At 57.5% G+C, this 24,439-nt stretch overlaps 1 protein-coding gene and 1 long non-coding RNA gene across 6 annotated transcripts; one reads left to right on the top strand and one right to left on the bottom strand.

Annotated features, from left to right (window-relative positions):
* The first annotated feature begins 241 nt into the window (after positions 1–241).
* Positions 242–15,056, top strand: LOC125152923 (uncharacterized). Its single transcript, XR_007147360.1, has 3 exons — positions 242–357; positions 4,315–4,392; positions 14,879–15,056. It is a non-coding gene; the product is annotated as an uncharacterized LOC125152923 (long non-coding RNA).
* CEACAM16 (CEA cell adhesion molecule 16, tectorial membrane component) lies at positions 10,224–23,080 on the bottom strand. Of its 5 annotated transcripts, XM_047835557.1 has the most exons (10): positions 20,900–21,301; positions 20,601–20,685; positions 20,272–20,409; positions 18,933–19,409; positions 18,543–18,713; positions 16,984–17,328; positions 16,388–16,663; positions 15,089–15,367; positions 12,551–12,877; positions 10,224–10,638 (listed from the first exon to the last, which is right to left on the bottom strand). In XM_047835557.1, exons 5-10 carry the CDS (start codon positions 18,577–18,579, stop codon positions 10,574–10,576), a joined length of 1,329 nt encoding a protein of 442 aa, XP_047691513.1. In that variant the 5' UTR covers positions 18,580–18,713; positions 18,933–19,409; positions 20,272–20,409; positions 20,601–20,685; positions 20,900–21,301; the 3' UTR covers positions 10,224–10,573. The 5 variants fall into 5 exon arrangements, with proteins under 5 accessions (XP_047691513.1, XP_047691509.1, XP_047691510.1 ...); XM_047835553.1 differs by having other exon boundaries at positions 10,224–12,877; positions 18,543–18,675; XM_047835554.1 differs by having other exon boundaries at positions 10,224–12,877; positions 21,177–21,263.
* Positions 23,081–24,439: the final 1,359 nt, after the last annotated feature.

Genomic DNA, 24,439 nt, shown 5'->3' with positions numbered 1-24,439 from the left:
AAATGCAGGGCAGGGTCAAGGTGTGTGCCACTGGCATAAACGGCGGGGGAGAGGGGGGAAGAAACATTTGCGTGCATTTTCTTGTCGGTAAACAATCTCTGGAATGAACCACAAGAAACTGGAAAAAGCAGAGGCTGGGAGGGACAGGGTCAGGGGTCACGGTGGATAGGTGGCTTCTCTCTTCCATTTAGTACTTTTTGAAACTAGCGGACGTCTTACTTCTTCCATTCACTCTGCCGACGGGTATTTTAGGCCTTGCTCTGGTAGTGAACAAATAAGTTTCCGGCCCTCGGGGAGTCAGAGTCCAGTCCCTGAGACAGATTGTCAATAAGACAAGGAAAATCCACACAACGTCAGGTATTTGCCATGGAGAAAAACAAAGCTGGTGAGGGACGGGGGTGGGGAGTGGTTGAAAGTGTTTCTTAAGTTGAGTGGCCAAGGGAGGCCCCTATAAAGAGTGATAGTTGGGGAAAAAAACTGAAGGAGGTGAGAAAAAAAGCCATGCGTGCGTCTGGAGGAAGGGTGTTTAGACCAAGGGAACAAAAAGTGCAGAGGCCCTGAGGCTGAGGCGGGTCCCAGTGGCTGTTAGAGGGCAGTGTGGCCGGAGCAGAATGAGCAGGGGGGCAGTGAGCGGAAGTGAGGTGGGGGCGGTGTTGAGAGGGTCAGGGGGGCCACCACAAGGCCTTTAGCTTTTACTCAGAGGGAGATGGGAGCCATGGAGGGTTCTGAGCAGGGGAGGGATGTGATCTGACTTAGGCTTTAACGGGGTGCCTCTGGCTGCATATGGGGGGCAAGGAGGGAGGCAGGGAGCCTGGTGGGGAGACAGTGATGGTCCAGGCTACAGGTGATGTGATAGTGGCTGGGCCGGGATGGGGCCGGCCGAGACGGGAAGAAGTGGCAGGATTCAGAGGCTATTTTGACTGTGGCACCCCAACACTTGTTCCTTCTACCGTGGTGGGGGCTATGAGGGGCAACAGAGAGCCGGGAAAGGGAGGGAAAGCCCGCCATGATCAAGGTGATCAGGGAAGACATTCCTGGAGCGGCGATGTTTTAGCACCCGAACCCCGTGGGGGGAGTGTTTGAAAGAGGAGAGCACAAGGATGTGTCTGAAGGACAGAAAGGAGGGCAGAGACAACAGTGGTCACTTCGCACAGTAGGCCCTAGTAGGCCCGTGGCCTTGGTGAAGTGCCAGCATTCTTCCCGAGGGTACTGGGGAGCCATAGCAGGTCCGGAGCTGGGGATCAGGTTGAGTTTTGGGAAGACCTCTCTGGCTCTGCAGGGAGATCAGCTGTGCAGGGAGAGAGCAGGTGGCTTGGGTTAGGAAGGTAGGGGAGGGTAGAGTGAAGAGGGTCAGTGCCGAGAAGGGGGAGGGAGGGGTCCATGTTGAAACCCCCGGCCACTATCAGCCACCGCCCCTAGGATTTCTTTGGCGTGATCTCAGGGAGACTTCACAACCATCCAGAGAAGTATCATGCCCTTTTCACAACTGGGGAAACTGAGGCTTGGAGAGGCTGCAAATTCCCGGTCCAAGGCCACGCAGGTGGGACCCGGAGTGGGGAGGTTTGAACCCCACCTCACCTCCATTTGCAGGGACACGGTGCCTCCTTGCCCATCCTTAGCCCTACCGGCCCATCCCCTGTCCTCCACAGCTGGGAAGGCTTGTCCTTCTGGGGAGTCCCTCGCGGCTTAGGCCACTGCCCCTCCCTCCCTCCCTGCCCTGAACCCCAAGCCCAGCTCCAGACTTTAACCCCGGGCCTCCAGGCGCCACCCCTATGGGCAAGCAAGCTCAGAGGCCAGCGGGCAAAATTCCCCTATTCCCTGTGCCAGGGGAGTTACCCAGGGTGCGGGGAGGGCGGAGGGCAGGTGTGGGGAAGGGGTGAAGGGGGAACCGAAGCATGTGCAGCTCCATGAAGCAGGGTCATGCTGCATCACTGCTTGGTGCCTCAGTTTCCCATTCCATAAATCGGGCGTGGTTCCTTCCACAAAGAGAGGAAGGACCAGCAAAGCTTTGCAAGGTCGGAAGATTCTTCCCCTTTGGTCTGAGCAGGAGACAAAGGTCTCCTCAATCCGATGGGGGAAACAAAGAGACTCAGCTGGTTGGGGGCATGTGGAGCCCTCGGCAAGTCTGACGAGGGAGGCAGAACTTCCCGGATAGAGAATCGGATAGAGAGGATGAATCCCAGGTCCCTGGGTGAAGACGTAGCTAGTCTGGGTTTCTAGTCTGCTGGGGGAGGTAAGGAGGGTCCATGCTGACATGTAGGATGATGGTTTTCTAATCAGGTGGGGGAGACAGGGAAGCGCCAGTCTTATAGGGGAGGTAGAAGTCCTCCCGTCTGGGAGGGGTGACAAGGTGACCCAGTCTGAGCTTCCAGTGTGATGACAGAGGTGAACCTGTCTGCGGCTCTTTTCCTGGAGCCCTGGGGTCCGAGCAGCCTCTGGAAATCTCACTGTTAGCAAGTTCCAGCTCCGGAGGGAGCTGGGACGGGCACAGGGAGAGGCAAAGGGCAGGTGAGATTTGCTCCCCTGACCCAGGGGCCGGGAAGTTCTGCAGGGCTGTGGACTTGACCGCCCCGTGTGGGCTCAGCCCCGGCTAGTGGTTTACTGGCACCACCTAGTGGTTGCTGTGGGCCAGGCTTCCCACCCGGAGCACCCAGAAATGGTGGATCCCCTCCCTCAGACCTGGGCACAAGTCTCCCGGACCTTGCAAAGCCCCGCCTGTGATTCTGTGGCTTCCCTACGTTCATCCTCTGTGGATGCTGGGGAGGTCTTTCTGACTCACGAGCCTACCTTGTTGCCAGTCCGCTCATACCTCTTCCATGGCTCCCCAGTGCCCCGGAAGGAAGCCCGCAAGGCTGGCCTCTCTAGCCTCTCCCAGACCACCCTGTTTCATCTGAGCCATGAGCAGCTTGCTTGACTCAGAACTTACCTTCAGGCCTTTGCACAGGCTGTTCCCTCTGCCTGGGACACCCTTCCCTGCCTCTTTCCCCAGCATCCCTCCTACCGCCCTTTCGGGTCTTGGAGTAGATGCCTCCTCCTCCAGGACGCCCTCTTTGCCACCCTGGGTCGGGGTCACGGTCCCAAGGGGCTGCTGTAGTCACTGCTATGTCCCCACGGGGGTCTGGCACTAACGACATGCCCCAGGGAAGGTTTGAATGAATGAATGCATGTCAGGCTGAAGGGTTTGCCATCGGAGAGTTTCATCAGTGGAGGGACATGGTCACTGAGGAGCCCTAAGGTTTCCTCTCAATCCTGGGCCTTTGTGCTCTTCCCTGCCTTGGAACATTGGCAGCTGTTAACTCCCGCTTACCTTCTGGGTCTCCTCCTCCTGGAAGCCCTCTGTGGCCCCTGGCTGGGTCAGGTGTTCCCCCACCCAGTCTCCCGGGCTCCCCCATCCCAGCCCCGACCAGGGGTTGGGCTGTCATTGTCCGCGACCGGTCTGTACCCCCACTGCGCCCTGGCAGGACGGGGCTGGGTCCCCCACCGCCTTCTCACAGCTCACAACGGAGCCGCCCCGTCCGTCAGGAGCTGGGTTCACATCCCAACGCTCCCGGTCCGTGCGGCGTCTTGGGTGAGCTCGGGCCTCCCTTGGAGCTCCAGTTTTCTCGTGTGAAACGTGGAGACAAACCTCTGCTTCCTCCCCACCCCGCCTCCCAGGGCTGTGGTGGGGCACCGAGGAGACGGGACCCTGAAGGCCTGAGTTGACCACATGCCGGGTGACTCTGGGCCACCCGCTTCCCCTTTCGGGGCCCATCTGGCCAGATGAACGGGTGGCAGGGGCCTCGTCCTGCAGGGACATTTTCGGAGGCCGGCGCGGGGCTTCCCAAGGCGGGAGGGTCAGGGACAGGCAGAGGGAAGAGGCGTCTGCTGGGTTAGGGGAAAACCAGGCTTCCCCATCATAAAACGGATGACGAGAGGGAAACAAACAAAAGGCCGGCTCCACCCGGCGTGAGGGGAAGTTGGGGGAGAGGATAAGGGGCCCCTCGAGGTGGGTGAAAACCACAGTCCGCCGCTTGTGCCAACTTCCTTCATGGAGCCGCCTGTGCGCCTCGGGGTCTGGGCCCGGCTCCCGCTTCGCCGGCCTCTCGAACGCCCAGGCCTCCATTCCAGCCCCCGCCCTGCGTCTGCTCAGGCCCTGAGCTCGCTCGGAGACCCCTTGACTCCTCTCTTCCCTCCGCCGCGTCCTGCCCATCAGCAAATGTTGTCAGCTTCACGTTCAAAATCTATTCTCCCCGCCGTGTCCACAGCCTCCCCCCGCCCGGCTGCCATCGCCTCCTGTCTACCTGTTACCTGATCTTTTTCTTATATTTCTTCCAGCCGGAGGGATCCTGTTAGAACCCGGGACGGAGGCTGTCCAGCTCTGCCCACCCCCCCACACTGTGGCTCCCACTCAAGGTGAGGGCCAAGGCCAAATTCTTCCTGGTGGCCTGCTACCACACCAGCCATATTGGCCGTGAACCTGGTTTCCTGCCTCCTGGACTTTGCACATTCTGTGCCCTCTGTTTGAAATGCTTTTCCCTGCCAACTTTCTACCTAGATCTTCTGTGCTTTCGGGTCTTAGCTTGCGGTAGGCTGGGTAATGCCCTGGAGCATCCAGAAGGAACCGGGCACTGACACTGACTTAGGTGATAGACACACACTGTAGTGAACAAAAGAGAGAAAATCCCTGCCTCGTGGGGCTCACAGTCTGGTGGAGAAGGCAGATAATGAATAGGTGAAGAAAGAAATATATCCTATAAAGTTGGGCGTGGGTGTGTCATAAATGCTCGGAAGGACAAAGCTAGACAACACGGGGTATTCGGGGGGCCCCTGTGAGGAGGTGACATTTGAGCAGAGACCTGAATGGATTGATTCAGGGTAAGACCTGAATCGATTGATTGAGGGTAAGACCATTTTTGGCAGGAAGAAAGGCCAGTGCAAAGGTCCTGGGGCAGGAGTTGTGTGGTTTGTTGGAACAATAGTCAGGGGGCCGTTGTTTCCCCTTCTGAGGACTTCAAGGGCTGACACCTGTTTCTGAAGGTCACTGTGGGGACTCAGGGAGCTCTTGCCTGTGGTTGGCGGCTAAGGCGAGACCCTTTGGCTGCCCTGGTCCTGTGCAACCTTAGGGGGCTGGGACATCCTCTCTGGGCTCTGCACTGTGTGTCGGGCCTGGCTGGAGCTGAGCAGACTCCCTGCTTGGTTCCCAAAGTCTGGCCTTGGCACCCTGGTGCCGGGCACCCCCCCCCCCCCGCACCCCCTACCCCTTCTCCTCTTCTCATCCTTCTCCTTCTTCCTCTCTCCTCCCCTCCCTCCTCCCTCCCTCCTCCCTCCTTCTCTTTTCCCTCCTCCTCCCTCGGCTCGCCCTCCTCTCTCGCTCCATCCTGCATCAACATTCCAGCCCAGGGGAGAAAAACAGGGCATGTTTCCTTCCTCTCACTGGCAGGGCTCCAGACAGTGACTGGGCCATTGTGTGCTCTGGCCTCAAGGTCATTCCTGCCCCCACCCCTGCCCTCCCCACCGCAGGAGGGTTACTTGAGAAAAGGCATCTTAGGTGAGGGGGGAGGAACGGGGGCAAGACAGAGGCCGCGGCTCCCCTGGCCGCCCAGTCTGGGCCCCATCCATAGCTGTAGTGGAATCCGGGGACCCAAGCGCCACCCGGCCTTTGTGGCTTTGTGGGGGACTTGGGGGGCTGCTCTCGACCTCCAGGGGCAGAGGAGAGCCCCAGTCTCCAGTCCGAAACCTGCTGTGTGATCCTGAGCTGGTTCCTGCCCCTCTCTGGGCCAACTCGGCCCTTCCTGGCTGAGTAGCCTCGGACAAGGTGCCTCCCTCTCTCTGTGCCTCTCTTTCCTTTTTTTGTGAACCAGTCCCTGCATCGAGGCCCTCCAACTTCCCAGGTGACAAAGATCAGCCAGACTATTGATGTAAAAAATTCAGCTTCCGGGTCTCTTCCCTGGAAACACAGATTTCCTGGAGCCAGGCAGGGACCTGGGATGCGTATGTTTAATAAACAGCTAGGAGATTGGAAAAACGTGGCCCCATTTCAAAGGGAGGCTGTGAGCAGCAAGTCAGAAAATCTGTGCCAAGAGCACATTACCCCGGGGCCAGTGATGATCAGCACCGTGATTCTGAGAGCTCACACGTGGGGCACCCGGGTGGCTCCGTCGGTTAAGCATCCGACCTTGGCTCTAGGTCATGATCACGAACTGTGAGTTCAAGCCCCACATCAGGCTCTGTGCTGACAGCTCCGAACCTGGAGCCTGCTTCAGAGTCTGTGTCTCCCTCTCTCTCTGTCCCTTCCCCACTCACGCTCTGTCTCTCTTTCTCTCTCAAAAATAAATAAACATTACCAAAAAAAAAAAAAAGCTCATACACTTTATTATTTTTCCTTGGAAGACACTTTCAGCGATTAAAATTTTCAAGAACATCACATCTTACATAAAGTGCGGCAAACCTGTGCAGGAGAGGATCAGTTAAGTCCCCCCAAGAAGAACGTATTACAGAAAAATCGTGATTTTTGACTTTTTCCTCTGCCTGTTGCCAAAAGCTCACGCCTAGGGCCGAAAGCATTTACCAACCTTTTCTGCATAGATCCTTTACTCGTGGTGGACTCTTTTCAACAACTCTAGGGGTGGGCACTATTATCTCGGTTTTATAGGCGAGGAAGAGCAACGTCCCCGCCCCCGGCTGCAAGTGGCCAGCTCAGCTCTGTCTGGGCGCTCAGCCTCCGCTCTTGACCGGCCTGCCCTGCTGAGGAATGAGGGGGACTTACCAGCTAGCTTCTCCACCCAGCAGCTGTGGGAACTGGGGGACCCAGAGCAAGGTTTTTAAGCTCTCTGTGCCTCAGTTTCTCTTTTTTCTTTCTCTTTTAATGTTTATTTTTGAGAGAGAGAGAGAGAGAGCCAGAAGGGGAGGGGCAGAGAGATGGGGACAGAGGATCCGAAGAGGGCTCTGTGCTGACAGCAGCGAGCCGCATGTGGGGCTCGAACTCACGAACTGTGAGATGGCGGCCTGAGCCGAAGTCAGCCACTCCACCCACTGAGACACCCAGGCGCCCCGTGGCTTCAGTTTCTTCATCTAGAAGATGGACCAAGTGGCAGTAACTACTCTGAAGCGTTGCTGTAGAAATTCATTGAGCACGTGTTCGCACAAGGACGGTCGATACTCCAGATACAGGAGCTAGTATCGTTTTGCGGTCACTGTTCTTTCCTGGAACTGCTAACATAAGGGGATTGGAGCCCAGGGATGCCTAGAGGGACGGGAGCTTTGGTCCTGGGGACATCCGAGCCTCCACACCCTGAGGATACGGGATCTGGAATCCGACTGACCTAGAAACCCAAGCAGCCTCCTCCTTGGCTCCCTCCACCCTGTCCCTCCCGCTGGCCTCATTCTGCACTGCACAAAACAACCCCCAACTGAACACAACCACTGTCTTTCGCAAACCCTGAATGCCGTGGCTGTGGCAATTTCCCTTCGGGCTTAGGTGAGAAAGGCTGTTTTGTCCAGTTGAGGAAGGAGTTCCAAGGTCCCGTGTGGCCCGGCCTGCCAGCTGCCCACCCGGGATCCCTTCTTCCTCTCTTCCTTGCGACGCAGGACCCTGAGGTTCTCTGGGGGGCGGCGATATACCCAGGGGAAAGACTACAAGTCCCAGCCTCCCTTGCAGCTAGGGTGGCCATGTGACTAACAGCTGGCCAATCAGATGTAAGCGGCCGGCGCAGGCCGGGACTTTGGGGAAGGTTCCTTAAAGGGGGCGCAACCTGCGTGGGGTTGCGTTTGCCCTCGGTCCCTTTCTTTCCGCGGCCGGCCCGGAACGTGGACGAGGCTGCGGCGGCTCCAGCAGCCATCTTGGACCACGAGGTGACCAAGGGAATGGCAACCCCGCGTCACGAATGATGGGGCAGAAACCCAGAGGGCGCTGTGTCTCTGATGCCCCCTGTGGAGTCGCGATTCCAGTTCTGAGCAATCCGCCTCTGGGAAGTCTTTCCGTGAGAGAGAAATAGTCTTCTTTCCATGTAAGCTCCCCTCACCCGTACCAGTCTCCCTTTCATCGTGTATGTTAGCCTTCCCTCTCTTTGCCTTGTGTTATTATTTCCAGTCCCTTCCTGGCCACCGAAGAGAAATTCTAACTGGTGTTCCTGGGCTCCAGCCCTAGGTACGTTGCTCGCTCTTACGTGAACTTGGTGGAAGGGCGCGCATGCGAGAGCCATTTCCCATTTGGGGGGCTGGATAATATCAGGGTCAGGAGTGTGGACTCAAAGCCATCCACGCTTCCTAGTTGTGCCGTTGCCCGGAAACCTAATATTGGAGACCACTGATTTAGGAAATAGCGTTCAAACTCCATGGAGAGCGCTCTTGGCGCCTCCCTCGGCCGGGGGCAGAGGCGTGGACGCGACTTTTGGCTCGCTCCTTCCTTCATTGGCCAGAACTTGGTTACACGGCCACCCGGAGCTGCGAGGCCCTCTGGGAAAGTGAGCATCTGACACTTTGAGTTTCTTTTACCGGAGGCGGCGACTGCCATCATGAGAGAGGAGTGGCTGCTGGGGAGCTATTCCCCGGGTATTCCACACCCTCTTCCCTTCGTGTGTTTGGTTATTGTGCATCTAACCAAGAACCAACCCTCTACTGCAACCAGACCAGGCTCTCTTTTTATTGTATTTATTGTTTCCGATTTATATTTTTAACTAAGCTCTACACCCAACGTGGGGCTCAAACTTACAACCCCAAGATGGAGAGTCGTGTGTTCTACCGATAGAGCCAGCCGGGCCCCCCCTCTTTGATTGTAGATATTGGCCTCCCCTGTCTCTCATCACACTTGCAAAACGTTTGCCTAGTCCGTCAACATTTCAAAAATGTCCGTCAACATTTCAAAAAACCGTTAGGTTTAGTTGACGCACTCTGTGTTTTGTTTTATCCTTCATCCATTTCTGCTTTTGCCTTTTTACATTCCTTACCTTTTTTTTTCCCTTGGTTTATTTTTCTGGACGGCTTATTTTGTTCATCGTCAAGCTCTTTCCGTTCTGGTATTCCCAATGCCTTTAAGCATTTAAGACTATCATTCCCCCTCCAAGTGCGGCTTTGGCCCTATACCACAGGTTTCTGGATCTAGCGTTTTCACGGGCATTTGATTTTGGTTGGTATTTTGCATTGTAATTGCCTCTGTAATTCAAGGTTTATTTAATTGACATCTCAGGAATTTTCTAGGTGTAAATAAACTTTGGGGGAGAGAGGGCTGTACCTACTTTTATCGCATTACTATTTTGAATCCTATATTGACCTACCATGTAAGCTTGCGTTTGAGGAAAGGGCTCTGAGGCTAATAAAATGGTTTGAAAAAATTCTAGCCTGCCCCAAGCCCACACGTTTTTTGCTGATGAACAGACTGAGAGTCTAATGAATCCATGGCAAATGGAGGATCATAATCCAGATTTTATAACCCTCACTGTGGTGTGCGTTCACCACCCACCATCCCATCTCAACGTGGCCACCCCCAGAAAGTCTCTGTCTTGAAACTTTCTAGGAAATCTCTCTACTAGGCCTTTCTATCCCTGCCCAAACCTCTCTTGCTACCCTGAGTCTGTGATCACCACTTCTGACCAACACGGAGTCTCTCTCTCTCTCTCTCTCTCTCTCTCTCTCTCTCTCTCTCGACATCTTGGCTGAGTAGGGCCTGTGGCTCTGGTCCTAGTAGTCGCAGGTGTTAGAAGACACTCTCTTCCAATCCCTCACTCTCTACCCCTCACCCCCACCCCTACTCCATTTGCATTTAGAGGAGGAGGGAGATATTTTTAGAGTTGTGCAGGTGATGTTTGAGCAGACATGGGGTGGCGGACAATCCCAGGACAATGAAGGTCACAAGGGAGCATCTTTGGTTAAATAGACGGCATTCCTCATGCCCCCCAGGGAATTTGGTCATTCCCTGTCCTGGCATGAGCAGCCTTGCTTCAGGGCCCAGGGGGAGTGAGTTGCAGCATAGGGGAGGGCTATGTCCCACAGAACCCTGGTGTTTTGGTGTCCCAGGGAGGGGCAGTCTTTGGCCCGTTGGGAAGCAGGACCGTCAGATATAACCTGGGGAGACGTGGGAAGAGCCCGAGGCCTTGACACTGAGCAGGAGGGACTCATCACGGTCCATTAGGCATCCCTGTGCACGCGTGCACCCACACTGAGAATAACCTCGGGTAGGAAAGGAGGCAAGTGTGGTCACCAGGAGATGGCAGGGTTGACGGTCAGAGAAGGAGAGGCTGACACATGCATGTGTTAACCAGGACATTTATGGCCTCTGTGGCTGTCCGACAACTCAGAGAAGTAGGGCCCTGTCAGTTCTAGCTCTAGCGCGGAAGCAGGAGAACAGCCGACCGTGGTCAGTCCGGCACCCTCCCTGGGAACAAGTGGTCCTCCAATCAGGGGGAGGAGAAGGGGAGGACGGCGTGAAGAGCTCTTCTCTCCGGAGGTCCCCACAGCCACAGCTGCGCTGCTACTCCAGGGCTGAGGGGGGGAGGGGGCAGAAGGGTGGAAGAGGCTGTCAGGGAGGTAGAGGACGAGCTCCCGGTGCCCCCACCCCTCGTGCTCCCCTGCCCACCCCCAGCCTCCCGCGGCCCCACGCTCAGCCTGTGCCAGGTTCAGGTTCAGGAAGGTGGCGTTGGTCCTCATGCAGGGGAGGGAGGTTGACTGTGAGAAGAGAGACAGGGTGAAAAGGATTTCCGAGGCTTCATGGGGTGGGGGGTGGCCTGCTGTCATCGAAGAGCATTCTACCTCCAGCACTGACCCAGGACCAGGGTTTGATGAAGGAAGGGGTGCCTGGCAGTGACTGATTTCCTGACCCCAGAAAGTTCACATCTGAGCTGGGAGATGCCATCCCTGACTCAGGGCTTCCAAAAATGCCTGGTCTGATGGGGGAGAGGAGGCTCCAGACTGGAGAATGACCAAGTTCCCAGTGTCTGAGAGCTCCTGGTCTAATGGGATGAAGCCTGCCTCAGGGACATGGCCTCTTGGACCTCTGGGGATGTCTAGTCTGATGGGGATGGTCCTGGTCCCTGACTCTGGGAGCCCCCAGTCTGATGGAGGAGACCTGGTCCCTGCCCCTGGGAGCTCCCAGTCTGATGGAGGAGATATGGTCCCTGCCCCTGGGAGCTCCCAGTCTGATGGAGGAGACATGGTCCTTGGCTCTGGGAGCCCCCAGTCTGATGGAGGAGACATGGTCCTTGGTTCTGGGAGCCCCCAGTCTGATGGAGGAGACATGGTCTTTAACTCTGGGAGCTCCCAGTCTGATGGAGAAGACATGGTCTTTAACTCTGGGAGCTCCCAGTCTGATGTGGGAGACATGGTTCATTGACTCCGAGAACTTCCAGTCTGATGGAGGAGACCTGGTCCCTGTTTCTGGGAGCTCCCAGTCTGATGGAGGAGACATGGTCTTTAACCCTGGGAGCTCCCAGTCTGATGTGGGAGACATGGTTCATTGACTCCGAGAACTTCCAGTCTGATGGAAGAGACCTGGTCCCTGTTTCTGGGAGCTCCCAGTCTGATGGAGGAGACATGGTCCCTGACTCTGGGAGCTCCCAGTCTGATGGAGGAGACATGGTCTTTAACTCTGGGAGCTCCCAGTCTGATGTGGGAGACATGGTTCATTGACTCTGAGAACTACCAGTCTGATGGAGGAGACCTGGTCCCTGTTTCTGGGAGCTCCCAGTCTGATGGAGGAGACATGGTCTTTAACCCTGGGAGGTCCGAGTCTGATGTGGGAGACATGGTTCATTGACTCCGAGAACTTCCAGTCTGATGGAGGAGACCTGTTTCTGGGAGCTCCCAGTCTGATGGAGGAGACATGGTCCCTGACTCTGGGAGTCCCTACTATGATGGGCAAGACATGGTCTTCAACATCTGGGAATTCCCAGACTGATGGAAGAGACATGGCTCCTGACCACTGGGAATTCCCAGTCTGAGGGAGGAGACAAAATTCCCATCACCTAGAAGCCTCTATCCTAATGGAGGAGATTTTTCCTCTTTCACTTTGAGAGAAAAATGTCCCCCTCTGATGGTAGAAATTCTGTCCTCACTCTTACCCTAATGCAGAGGCCGAGACATGATGCCAACTGTCTAGGATCTCCCAGTCTAAAGAGGGAGTTACGATCCACCCTCGTACTATACATCCAGTCTGATGGGGGAGGTACACTCCCATCATTAACCCACTTTCCCAATAAAGTAGCGGAGGCAATCGGTCTACCCACCTGCAGGAAAAAGGGTGCCCTACGCTCAGACTGTGCCTCCTTTCTTGAGACCTTCAGTCTGGTGTACTTCTTATATGAGAGAGGAGGCGTGGAATCCCCCTTTGGTAGCCTTCGGTTCCATGCAGGAGGCCTATCTACCTCTAGTTTAGGCTGTCGGTTTGACAGAAGAGGCCAAAAACTCCATTTGGAGATCCCCAAGTCAGAGGGAGGAGAGGGAGCCCCTTCTTTCAAGTCTGTTGGGGACCCCGATCCACCCTTCGTCCGTGCTCCCCTCCCCCCTCTGGAGGAGACAAAGCCCCGCTTTGGGAGCGTCTGTCTGAAAAGATACACCCTCTGCCCCCCTCTGACACACTCACGGGCCACCTGCAGCTCAACTTCCAGGGTCTCGGTCTTGCCCTGCAACGTGACGGTCTTGAGGGTGTAGCGGCCGGCATCCGTGAGGTTCAGCTTCTGCACCAGCAGTGAGCAGTTGGCGAAGCCCACCTCCCGGCCTGTGTGCGCGGGGCCTGCGATCCAGTTGCCTGACGGCAGTTGGCTGAGCAGCCGGCCGGGCTCCGAGGCAGGCCCGCGGTACCAGGCGTAGACCAGCAGGTCCTTGGGGTAGCCCTGGACGGTCAGCGTCACATCCTGGCCCTCCATCGGCCTGGTGGGCACGGGCACAATCGTCATGGCGACCGCTGCCGCTGAAGAGAGAGTGGGGGGGGGCGGGGGGCTGGGTCACCGGGCCTGCACCTGGCGTGGCGTCCCCCTCCCACCCCCGCGCCCCTGCCTCCCCCGCAACTGACTGGTGCCGCCGCGTGCGGGGCCCCCGGGGAAGGAGACAGAGGAAGGAGCTGACTTGTGTGGCTGTGGAGGTGGGTTTTGTGTCCCGACAATGCCTGCCAGGGAGCTCTGTCTTCCCTCAGGAGATCGGGGGACCCCAAGGGTGGGGGCCGTCTCTCCCACCTTAGACTAAGAATTTCCAGCCCTCGGGGGGATATCTCTCCCGCTTAACTAGAAGACCCTAGAGAGTCAAACCATGTCTCCTCCATCAGATTAGAAATTCCCAAAATATAGGGGCCATGTCTCCCCTATCAGATTGGAAATTCTAGAATATGGGGGGGGGCATATCTCCCCCATCAGACTGGAAATTCTCAGAACATGGGGGCCCTGTCTCCGTCTCAGATAGTTGGGAGTTGTGTACCCCAGGTTGTATCTCTTTTGTCAAACCAAGAGACCTCAGGATGTGGGGGCCATAGTTTCTTATCAAATTGAAAGATTCCAGAGGGTGGGAGGCCATGTCTCTTCCATCAGATTCGAAATTCCAGATTATTGGGCTGGGTCTCTCCAATCAGTCTGGGGACCCCAGAAGCTGGATGGGGGTATGTCTACCCCATCAGACTGGAAATTCCTAGAAAGTAGGGGGAGGCTTTACTCCCCCATCAGATTGGGAGTAACCCAAAGGTGGGAACTATGTCTCCCCCATCAGACTAGGAATTCTCAAAAAAAAAATTAAAAAAAATTAAAAAAAAGGACCATGTCTCCTTAAGACCACATCTCTCCTATCAGAATACAACTGACTTCCCATCAGAATACAAAGTCTCCCCAAGGTGAACTGACTGTCTCCTCCATCTGACTGGAAGCTCATTGAGGGTGGGTGTCATGTCTCCTCCATCACTGCTTAAAGTCCATGGAGTGTGAGACATTGCCTCTTCTCTCTGACTGGCAGCTCCTCGAATAAGGAAGTCATGCTTCCCTATTCCAGGATCATCTCTCCAAGAGCAGAGACCATGTCTCCTCCATCACATCAGAGTCTCCCCCAGATGGGGTTCAGGATAGAGTCTCCCTTTCCTCTGTCTCTCCCTGGCACTTGCCACGGGGTTGCTGACAGTTCGGGAGGCCCTCGGGGGTGCTCTACCCACTCCCTGCACATACCTGCACACTTGGGCACCCCCCATCTTGGCCTGCACAGGCAGGGCTTGGGGCGGCCCCTGGGGTCATCTGGTACATCTCCCTGTCTCTGGCCAAGACCAGCTACCCAGGCCCCAGGTGGGGTGGGGCAGGAGGTACACTTACCTTTGGGGATGCCATTTCTGCTTTGGGTGAAAGAGTATCCACCCTTTGGATGAGACCCAGCCTGTTAGTAGGAGGGAGGGAGGAGGGAGGGAGGGAAGGACTGTTCCCACCGTCCCTGGGGGCATGGTGGCCACTTGGGAAGGAACCAAGGCAGAATTAAGGAGGCCTCAGTGTTCAAAGCCACCATCCCCAGGGGATGAGAAAGTGTCCCCTGAGGATCCTGATAGCTCTGAAAACACCAGCTGTGTCTGCACTACCCCCAGCCCCCAGGTTGTTTAAGGACAGAGGCAAGACAATGCTTCCCTGGCTGTGTTTTTCCACTTGCCATCAGCTGGCTGTGACTTTCCGTGTGTGTGTGTGTGTGTGTGTGTGTGTGTGTGTGTGTGTGTGCGCGCATGCACGGTCCTCTGGGCCAGATAACTGGGTAATCCAGTTGGCCGCACAGGAGTTCACCTGTCTGTGTGGAGAGAATGGGTCAGCCCCAAAGCCTCTGTGACCGGCTGAATTTAGAACAGGGGCACTCACAGGAAGGGACGTCTGAACGTTTTCCCGCCCTGCCACTGCCCGATGTGGACAGGTACACACTGAGGACTCTGAAGGAAGAGTCTGATTCATTGTTTGTTTTCCAGGCGACAAGGCATGGACCGTCTCCAGCTGAAGAGGGGGTCCACCCGATATGCCACTCTGTGACTTGGCCAAAGAGTGGGCTGGGAAGCTCTTAACTCTCCAGTGATCTCCTGGGCACATGGTGCGCTAACTGTTGGTGGAGGGGCCAAACCTTCATAGTCCAACTGGGCCTCCATGGGGAGGGGGTGGTGGTCAGGCTGGGGGCGACTCACCGGAGAGCTTGACCACCACCGAGGCGGATCCGGAAAGCAGGGTCTTGGGGTTCTTAGCAATACACGTGTACGTGCCCTCCTGGGCCGCCGTCATGCTAGTGATGTTGAGGTGGTCTTGCCCGTTCTTGAGGGCCCGCCCGTTGAAGGCCCACACATACTCGGGCTCTGGGCAGGACTGGGACACGCACCACAGGGTGAGGGACGTGTTGAAGTCCAGTCTGATGGTACAGCCCGTGCGGGTGGTGGAATCTTGGAGGATGGCCACGCGTTCCGGGCCATCTGTGGGGGGCAGGAGGGAGAGAGACGGGGCAGTAGAGATGGGCACCCTGGCTTCCTCTCCACCATGCTGGGCCTCTGGGAGTGTGTGGGCCTAGCGGAGGGAGAAAGCTCTGGCTTTTTCGGATCCCACACACATCTCTAACTTGCTCTAGGATCTCGAGAATCACTTTCCCCTTTCAGGGGACCTGTTTTCTCATCTGTAGAAAGAGGATGTTGGGCCAGACAAAATTTCAAGATATTTTTGAAGTCTATGGCTCCATTAAAAAAAAGAGAAGAAGAAGAAGAAGAAGAAGAAGAAGAAGAAGAAGAAGAAGAAGAAGAAGACGACGACGACTAGACTATCGGTCTATCAGTTTCTCATAAGCCATTCTAAGAGTCTAGAATTCTAGGGCTCCAAGAGTCAATGTTTCTAGTCAATGCTTCTAGGTTCTAGGATTCTAAGATTCTAGAAGTCTATGTTTCTAAAATTCTAGGATTGGGTGCCTCTAAGATTTTAGAATTAGATTCTAAGATTCTAAGAATCTCTGCTTCTAGAGTTTCTAGGATTCTCAGAGTCTAGAATTCAGTGCTTCTTAAAGCCAGAATTCTCTGGTCGTAGGATTCTAGGCTCTAAGTGTTTCTACATCGGCGGCCCTTGCGTACCTCTGTGATTTATTTCCCCCGGATTCCACACTGCATATCTGCTGCCCCTGGGAATGACTCCATGCTTTGGTTGTGTTTATTTCTTTTGTCTCCCCTCCCACCCGCCACTCACTTCCCACCTCCATTTCACAACCAACCGGCCCTGTGTCTCTTCCCTGCTTGTATTGCTTCAAACTGAAGGATTGGTCCGTTTCAAGGGTGGTTTTTAGTCCTTAGGACATGGGTCAAGTGCATCCCTAAGAAAGGGATCCTTGGTGCCTCACCCCAGCTCACCTACTGACTCACTGTGTGCGCCCTTGGGCACCCTCTCCTGGCCTCGGTTTCCCCATCTATGAGGTTTGGGCGCAGGGTATCTCTAGCGGGGCCAGGAGGACTCACAGTACACGGTCAGGTTGACGGGCTCGCTGCGGCTGACACTGACCGGGTTCCAGACCTCACACTGGTAGGCTCCCGCCTCCTCTCTGCGGACGCCATGCCGGGTCAGTACCCGGCCATCGGGGGACTGGCCGAGGCGGATGGCGATGGGCAGGGCTTCGCCGTTGAAGAACCAGCGGACCTCAGCGGGGCTGGGGCTGCTGCACACCAGGCGCAGGGTGTCTCGGCGCTCGACCAGTGCCGTGTTGTTGGCCGTGACCACAGGCTGGGCCAGGATCTCTGTGGGGCAAGAGACAGAGGGGGAGGGGGCCGGGCACTGCCTGCTCCCCCGGCCACCCCTGCTCTAGGCAAGGGGCATGGCTGGATCCTGGGGGCGTCTCTGTAACCCCCAGCCAGAGGGGCAAAGAATGGGATAGGAGGCAGTCCTGGAAGCCATCCTGAAGGAGGCAAGCATTTTAATGTTATTTTGTCTTTTTTTTTTTTTTAACGGTTTTCCATTTTAATTTATTTTCATTTTAATTTTTATCAGAGGGGCCGGGACGGACGTGGGAAGGCTGGCCGTGGTACAGGGGAGGCCGAGGGGGGGCGGGGCGTCTCACCATAGACCTGCACGTGTCCGTAGCCCACGTCCGTCTGGAGCTGCCTGTTGAGGGTCTGCAGGATGTAGGTGCCCGAGTGCCCGGGCAGGGCGCCCCGGATGTCCAGGCCGCCGTCGGGGCGCACAGCCTCCCGTCCCGTGTGGGCCGGGCCAGGGGTCTCGTCGCCCGTGCTCACGATGTAGCTGGCCACCAGGTACGTCAGGCTGAGCGTGGGCCCCGCGTACCAGTTGTAGGCAAGCACTTCCCCCGAAAGCCCGTGGACGGTCAGTGTGACGTTGTCCCCCTCGGCTGGCTGGGCAGGCTCGGGGGTGATAGAGATTTCGGCCCCCGCGCTCAGGAAGGCGGCTGAGGAAGAGGAGCCGGAGGGGGCGGGTGAGGCCGCCGTGGCCACTGCCCCCACTCAGTGGAGGAGGAGCCGTGGCGATCTCCTGCCACGCGTGTTCCTGGTATACCACGAGCGCCTAATCAGTGTGAGCCAGGTGTAGGGTCTCAGTCCTGCGGTGGGACTGAGGATTGAATTCGATGGGCTCTGCCTGGGGTCTGGCCCAAAGCCTTGAGCACAAGCTCCTAGCACGTGCTCGCCAGAACTTTGGATTTCCTGGGGGCCCAGAGGGTTTTCCTGCTGAGAGAGTCACCAAACCCGGGCTTGCACAATCAGGCTGGCTCGTCTAGGCCCTGGGCCCGGACTCTCAGTCCGGTGCTCTTCCTCCGCCTTGGCAGGTCTGACCGCGGCAGAAAGTAGGGGCGGGACGAATTGACTCCACCCTTTTCCCTCCAACCCAGGAGATAAGCCCCAAACCCGACTAGCTGGTCAGGGCTGCTTGGGTTTGAATTGTATGTGTGGTTGCCCAGAAGGGGCGGCCGTGGCGTGGCGGGTTCTCGGGGAAGAAGTGTTTGCATGCCTGGCCCCGGTTTCTGGTACTTTCCAGGCTGACACATCCTGGCGAGGGGTGAGGGCTCTGGGTCTAGCACTCAGCCCTGCCACCACTGACAGGCTGAGCCCAGCCAGCAGCTTCCCCTCTCCGAGCCTCGGGTTTCTCGTCTAGGAAGAGGGGGGTCCTGAGCGGACCTCCTTTCTAGGGTGGCTGTTAACACCCGGAAAACATTTAGAGTAAGTGCTAGTGAACGCTGCTTATTGTGACCTTCGGACGACCCTGGGAGCTTAGCCCATTTCACAGATGAGGAAACTGAGGCTGAGAAAGGGAAGGTGACTGCCCAAAGCCACGTCCGCAGGGAGAGGCAGAGCTGGGGGTCAGGGCTCACCCCAGCCACGCTTTTGTAGCTCAGTCAGGGTTTGCCACGCGAGCGAGGGTGGGTCAGTGACCCCCCTGCTTTAGCCTCACACCCCGATCTTGGAAAAATCTCTGAGGTCCACCCTGCAGACTTCTCTGGGTGGCTGGCCCTAGCCGGGGCCTCTTGGAGGAGCAGACGGGGCCCTCCCTACCCGGCACGCTGGACTTCTGGCTCGCACCTTGCCTCTCCCGGACCGGGGTCCCTGCCCTTCCCCGAGGCCCCCCTCCCCGGGGCCTGCGGTTGTGGGGGGCACCGTTCTCGCTCACCGCTGAGGAAGAGCCAGCTGCACCCCGTCAGTGCCATCTTTCGCCCCCAACCCGGACTCAAAGACAGCGGCGTTGGCGTCCCGATGCTCCGAGGCCCTTCCTGGTTGGGACCTGGCTCCGTCTGGCGCGGGACCTGGGAGGGTTTGGTGATTTGGAGCCGGGGGAGATCACCTGAATTTGGAGGGATCGAGTCACCGAGGATCTGGGGCCCCGTTTGGGTACCAGAGCGGGTGTGGCAGGCACCGGCCAGGGGTCACGACCCGGCCGGGCCTCCTGGGGCGCTGCCTAACCTCCTTGTGCCGAGGGCCCGGGCCCGGGGTTTGGTACCAGGAGGAGAACCAGGTCGCCAGGGAGGAGGAGGGCGGGGGAAGATTTTAGGGCAGTTCTTACCCCGGGCCCTGGTGCACTTGGGGGGTCACCAAAGAATAAAACCAATCAGCAGCGACTGCCGTTTTCCAGCCTCTGCGCCGTGGGTGACCTTCCGGTATCTTCTCAGGGGACTTCCTGTGAGGTGGGCACTGTTAGAACCCCCATTTGCAGATGGGGAAACTGAGGCGCCAGGCACGGGCTCTGACTTGCCCAAGTTCCTGCAGCGAGAGGGAGTTCGAACCCTGCCCTGTCTCCAAAGCCACCCCGAGGGAAGGAGGCTCGGCGGCTACGCGCTTTCTTTGGGGCCGTGCTGCCAACTGGCTTCCTGCACACGGTGAGAAGCGCGCATTCTGTCTTTCCTTGAGGCCTTCTTTCCCGTGTCTGTCTGATGGGTCTGCGGAGCCTCTGGGGCCACAGAGGGCCCTGTTTTGACCCTGGCTCTGCACTTCCCCGAAGTGGGGCCGGAGGCAGTCCCTTGCCGAGTCTCCATGAGCTGCTCTGCAAGACACGGATGGTGGGCGCCTGGGTGGCTCGGTCGGTTGAGCGTCCGACTTCGGCTCAGGTCATGATCTCGCGGTTCGTGAGTTCGAGCCCCGCGTGGGGCTCTGTGCTGACAGCTCGGAGCCTGGAGCCTGCTTCGGATTCTGGGTCTCCCTCTCTCTGTGTCCCTCCCCTGCTCATGCTCTGTCTGTCTCTCTCAAAAATAAGTAAACATTAGGAAGAAAAGAAACAGGGATGGTGTAGGCCCTCCTCAGTTTTGTTGGGCGCAATTAGCGTGACGCTCCCTGTCGGGACTTGAACCAGCACCTGGCGGAACTGGGCCCCCAACACGAGGTCTGGTTGGTGTCACCCTTATTCAAAGGGCAGGCGCTGGACCCTGAGCCTCCACGACCCTGAGCAAGTTATAGAGTCTGCCGGGCCTCAGTTTCCTCATCTGTGAAATGGGAACAATGACAGTCCCCACCTCGTAGGGCCGTCGTAAAGATTAAGTGAGTAAACCAGTGTGAAATGGTTGCGAAGATGCCCAGCACAGGGCAAAAAGGCCAAGAAACCACTCATTGATTCAACAAATATTGAAAGGGCATCTCCTGCCTGCCGGGCACCGTTCTAAGCGCAAGTAGATAGATTCCCTGCCCCCTTGGGGGTAAACAGATAAAATACAAAGTGTCCCGTGTCGGATGGGCATAAGTGCGGTTGAGGCAAAAATAAAGCCAGGAAGGGGGGTTTGCGATTTTTCAGTTGGGGGTGGGGGAGGGGATCAGGGAAGGTTGTCTCTGGAAAGGTGACGTCGGCGATGCGGGGCGGGGCGGAGGGGGATCTGGGGAAAGGGTGTTGTCGACAGATGTGTTATTACTGATACCTTGATGGCTTCTGGGTCCCCCGGCCCTTCTCGGGCCCCAGTGGCCTGCCTCCGGGTAGGGGGCCGTCCCTGTGGCTCAGCTGTCCCAGTTTGCTCCTCGGGCCCCGTGTCCCTGAGCTGCCCTTGCAGGGCGGGGCTCTGATGGGGGGGTTGCGAGAGGTGTGGGTGCGCTGGCGCCTTGTCTCCCCCCCCCCCCCCCCCCCCCCGCCTGCAGCCTCACCTCACCCTTCTCTGTCCTGACCCCAGGCCTCTCCCCTGAGCCCTGGGACCGCGTCTCAGAGTCATTCAGGACGCCTCCCCCGAGCTGTCCCTGGGCGCCACTCGCTCACCTTGTCCCAGACCGACCTTGGCATCAGGCCTGCTTCTGCTCCTCGTCCTCTTATCAAAGGGGTTGGTGACACTGTCCACCCGTCACTGGGACAGAGAGACCCAGGCCTCTGTCCCCGACGCTTCCCCGCCAGCACGCCACATCCTGTGGCCCCTGCCTCTTAAATCTCTCTGCCATGTGTGCCTTTCTCTCCCTCCCTGTGGCCCCTGCCCTGGTCCAGGCACCCCTCCTGCCCCCTCCCACGTCCTCCCAGGTTTCTGGCCCTGGTCTCGCCCTCCCTCCTTCCATGGTGCTCAGAACCTGCGTTACTCCCCGGCGCCCTCGGGAGAAAGCCCAGCTCCTCGGCATGGCCCCTGCCGGCTCGACTGGCCTCTCGGACACCCCTTCCTCCCGGGAACTCTGTGCTCCGGTTATTCCGCCTCCCTTCTGCCCTCCCGGCCCAGCATATCCCCGCTTCCCTCTGCTCTGTTTCATTGCTTGCCCAATTCCTCCTCCTCCTCCTCCTCCAGAAAGCCCTCCTGGACTCTCGGAGGGGGTGGTGGTGGTTAAGAGCACCCTGACCACCCTGGCTGCTCACGGTCGGGGGGTGGGCCTGTCTCCCCATCTGGACTGTGAGTCCTGGGAGGGCAGGACCTGGGTCGTTGCGGTCACCACCGTGTCCCCATTGCCGGACAGCACAGGGTGGGGCGCAGAGCGCTTGTGGAAGTGGACACCAGGGGCGGATGACAGGGAGGCCTGGGTGTCTGGTGATTCGCTATCTGGTTGAGGAGCAGGAGGAGGCCGTGGCTCTGAAAGTACTGGAACAGGTCCAGGCTTTTGTCCAGACTCTGCCATGGCTCCCGACCACTCACGGCGTCTGCTGTCCTTGCCTTTCCGGATCCGGCCCCTTCCCCACCTCCCGGCCCCTCCGCTGGTGCTCCCGGACCCGAGCCTGGATCCTTGGTTCAAGTGAGAGCTGAAGTTTCTCGAGCACCCACTGTGTGTTAGGCGCCGGGCTAGGCAGGAGGTTATGGGCATGAGTAGACAAAAGTCCCTGCCTCGGAGAACTGACCTTCTTTCTGTCTGGCGAGATAATCAGTAGGTGAATAAACACAACCACATAGAGCTTTGTATCAGGTGGGGGTAATGCCATGGGGAAAAAGAAAGCAGGGGAGGGAGTGGAGGGGGCCTGGGCACTGCCTTATGTCGGGCAGTGAGAAGACGTTGTAGGAGGCGACCCTGGAGTAGAGACTGAATAAGGGAGCCGTGCTGAATCCAGGGGAAGAGCATCCCAGGCAGCGGGCACAGCAGTGCCAAGGTCCTGAGGCAGGAGCGTGAGGAAGAGTGAGGGGGCCGCTGAAGGAACAGGGGCGGATCCGGCAGGCCTCATGGGCCGCCGGAGGATTTTGGCTTTTGCTCTGACGCTGGAGCCATGGAAGGGCTTTGAGCAGAGAACGGATGGGGGTTTGACACTTAGAAACTTCTGGCTGCGTGTGGGTAACAGACTGGCGTGGAGGGGGTGGCGGCGGGGCTGGGAGGGGCTGAGGAGGTGACTGCGGTAGTCCAGCCGTGTCCCGTATGGTGGCCACGGGCCGCTAACTTCTCTGAACCGAGGTGAGCTATGAGTAAAAGGTACCCGGGCATTTTGTCCCGTGTACGTGGCTCCCATCCTTCCTGCCGGATGGCACCAAAGCGGGCACCCGGGAGGGGGAAACGGCCGGACCGTGGGTACGTTTTACAGAGAGGCTCTTATTCAGGTTGGCCTTACCTGTTACCTTGTCCCGCAGCCCCCTCCCTCCCCACTGAGGATCCATTTTGCAGACCGGGAAACTGAGGCTCAAGGCCATTGCCTCAGGAGGCTGGAGTGGGTGCGTCTTATCACAGCAGGCTGGGGACAAGGTTCTCAGGTCTTGTCAGCTCACTTCCACCCCCCACCCCCACCCCAAGCCCTCTTATCTGACCAGCCACGTCACTAAGTTCCCTAGGGAGCCGGCCCGGGGCCCTGTCCTTCATGGAGACCCCACCCACCGCGGACCTAATCAGTATTTGCTAGATGGAAACTAGCCTGGGCCCCTTGTGGCAAGACCCTTGTCCTCTCCTGCCCCTGGCAGAGACCTTGGGGCTGAGGGGCTGGAGCTAATCCCTCAGCGAGAGGCCAAAGCGGGTTTCTGACCCCCTTCCCTCCCCTTATCTGGTGAGAGGAGGCCCAGGGTGCTGCAATATTTACTCAGGGACCTGACCTCAAGGTGTGGCTTCCTGTGCCCGCCTCGCAAGGTCTGGGCTTGGTCCGGGGGGGGGGGGGGGGGCTGTCCTTGGGGAGAAAGGACCCCAGATCCCCTAAAGTCCTCACCCCCGGGAAGAGCCCATGCAGGGGCGGGCCGGCAGGTGGATCTGGGAGCCTCAGCCCTTTAGCGCGGGCTTTGCCCTTTGTCTGGACACCCATCCCCCGCTTCTGTCCTCTCACCTCATTCACCCGGGTTTTCCCTCGTCCTTCAATCATTTCACAAATATTTATCGAGCACCGACTATCTGCCAGGCTGCGCTGGGGATACGGGCAGCATCGCTTTCCTTGTTGGGCTTCATCCCATTGGAGGGAGATGAACGCTAATCGAAAAACCGATAAGTCATATCACGTCAGGGACAGACAACTGCTATAAAAAAATAAAGTAGGGCAAGAGGGTAGGGAGTGACCAGGGAGGTCAGGGAGGGCCATGTGAGCTGGGAGCTGAAGGACGTGGTGGGGTCTGTGGAGGAACATAGGGGGAAGGGCGCTTTTGGCAGTTGGCACAGCAGGTGCAAAGGCCCTGAGGCAAGAAGGTCTTTGGTAAGGGTGAGGACGGTGAGGAGGCTGGTGTGGCCGGAGCTGAGGGAGGGAGGGAGGGGGCAGAGGGAAGAGGTGGTTACACGGGAAGCAGGGGACATAGGGAGTAAGATTTTGGATGCAAGGTGACCTATTATAGGCTAGTCGGGTGCATTTTATCCATCAGGAATACGGGAGGGGGGCGCGGATTTGGATTTAGAGTTAGGTAAAAAACAATTGAATAACTTTTTATTCTGGAACATCTCCAGATTCCACACACTCATCGAAAGTAGAGGGGAGAGCGATGGCTCCCTGCCCATCCCCCAGCTCCTGCCAGTCACGCCCCCCTTCCCCCCCCCCACCCACCCCTCGCCCCGGAGTGTTTCCTTCAAATATTCGGTCAGTATTGTTCAGGGTTCCTGTCTCTCATAAACATCATCCCTTCCTCAGCTTCCCCGGGGCATACTTTTCTTTCCTTTTTTACGATTTTATTTTATTAAAGAAATTTTTTAATGTTCTTTTTTTTTTTTTAATTTTTTTTTCAACGTTTATTTATTTTTGGGACAGAGCGAGACAGAGCATGAACGGGGGAGGGGCAGAGAGAGAGGGAGACACAGAATCGGAAACTGGCTCCAGGCTCTGAGCCATCAGCCCAGAGCCCGACGCGGGGCTCGAACACCCGGACCGCGAGATCGTGACCTGGCTGAAGTCGGATGCTTAACCGACTGCGCCACCCAGGCGCCCCAAATGTTCATTTTTTTTGAGAGAGAGAGAGAGAGAGAGAGAGAGAGAACAAGTGGGGGAGGGGCAGAGAGCGGGGGAGACCCAGAATCCGAAGCAGGCCCCGGGCTCCAGAGCTGTCGGCACAGAGCCCGATGCGGGGCTCGAACCCCCCCAACGGTGAGATCGTGCCCCGAGCCAGAGTCGGACGCCTTCACCGACCGAGCCAGCCAGGCGCCCCAGGGGTACGATTTTCTATAGCATCAAGTTCACCCGGTGCGGCGGTCCCCAAATCTAGTTGGAGACCGTCTTCGCCGCCCCCGGAAAGTGTCCCCGTCCCA

The sequence above is a fragment of the Prionailurus viverrinus genome, chromosome E2 (assembly GCF_022837055.1).
Source record: "Prionailurus viverrinus isolate Anna chromosome E2, UM_Priviv_1.0, whole genome shotgun sequence".
In the NCBI taxonomy this organism is placed as follows: domain Eukaryota; kingdom Metazoa; phylum Chordata; class Mammalia; order Carnivora; family Felidae; genus Prionailurus; species Prionailurus viverrinus.
This window is presented reverse-complemented; position numbering and strand designations above follow the sequence as displayed.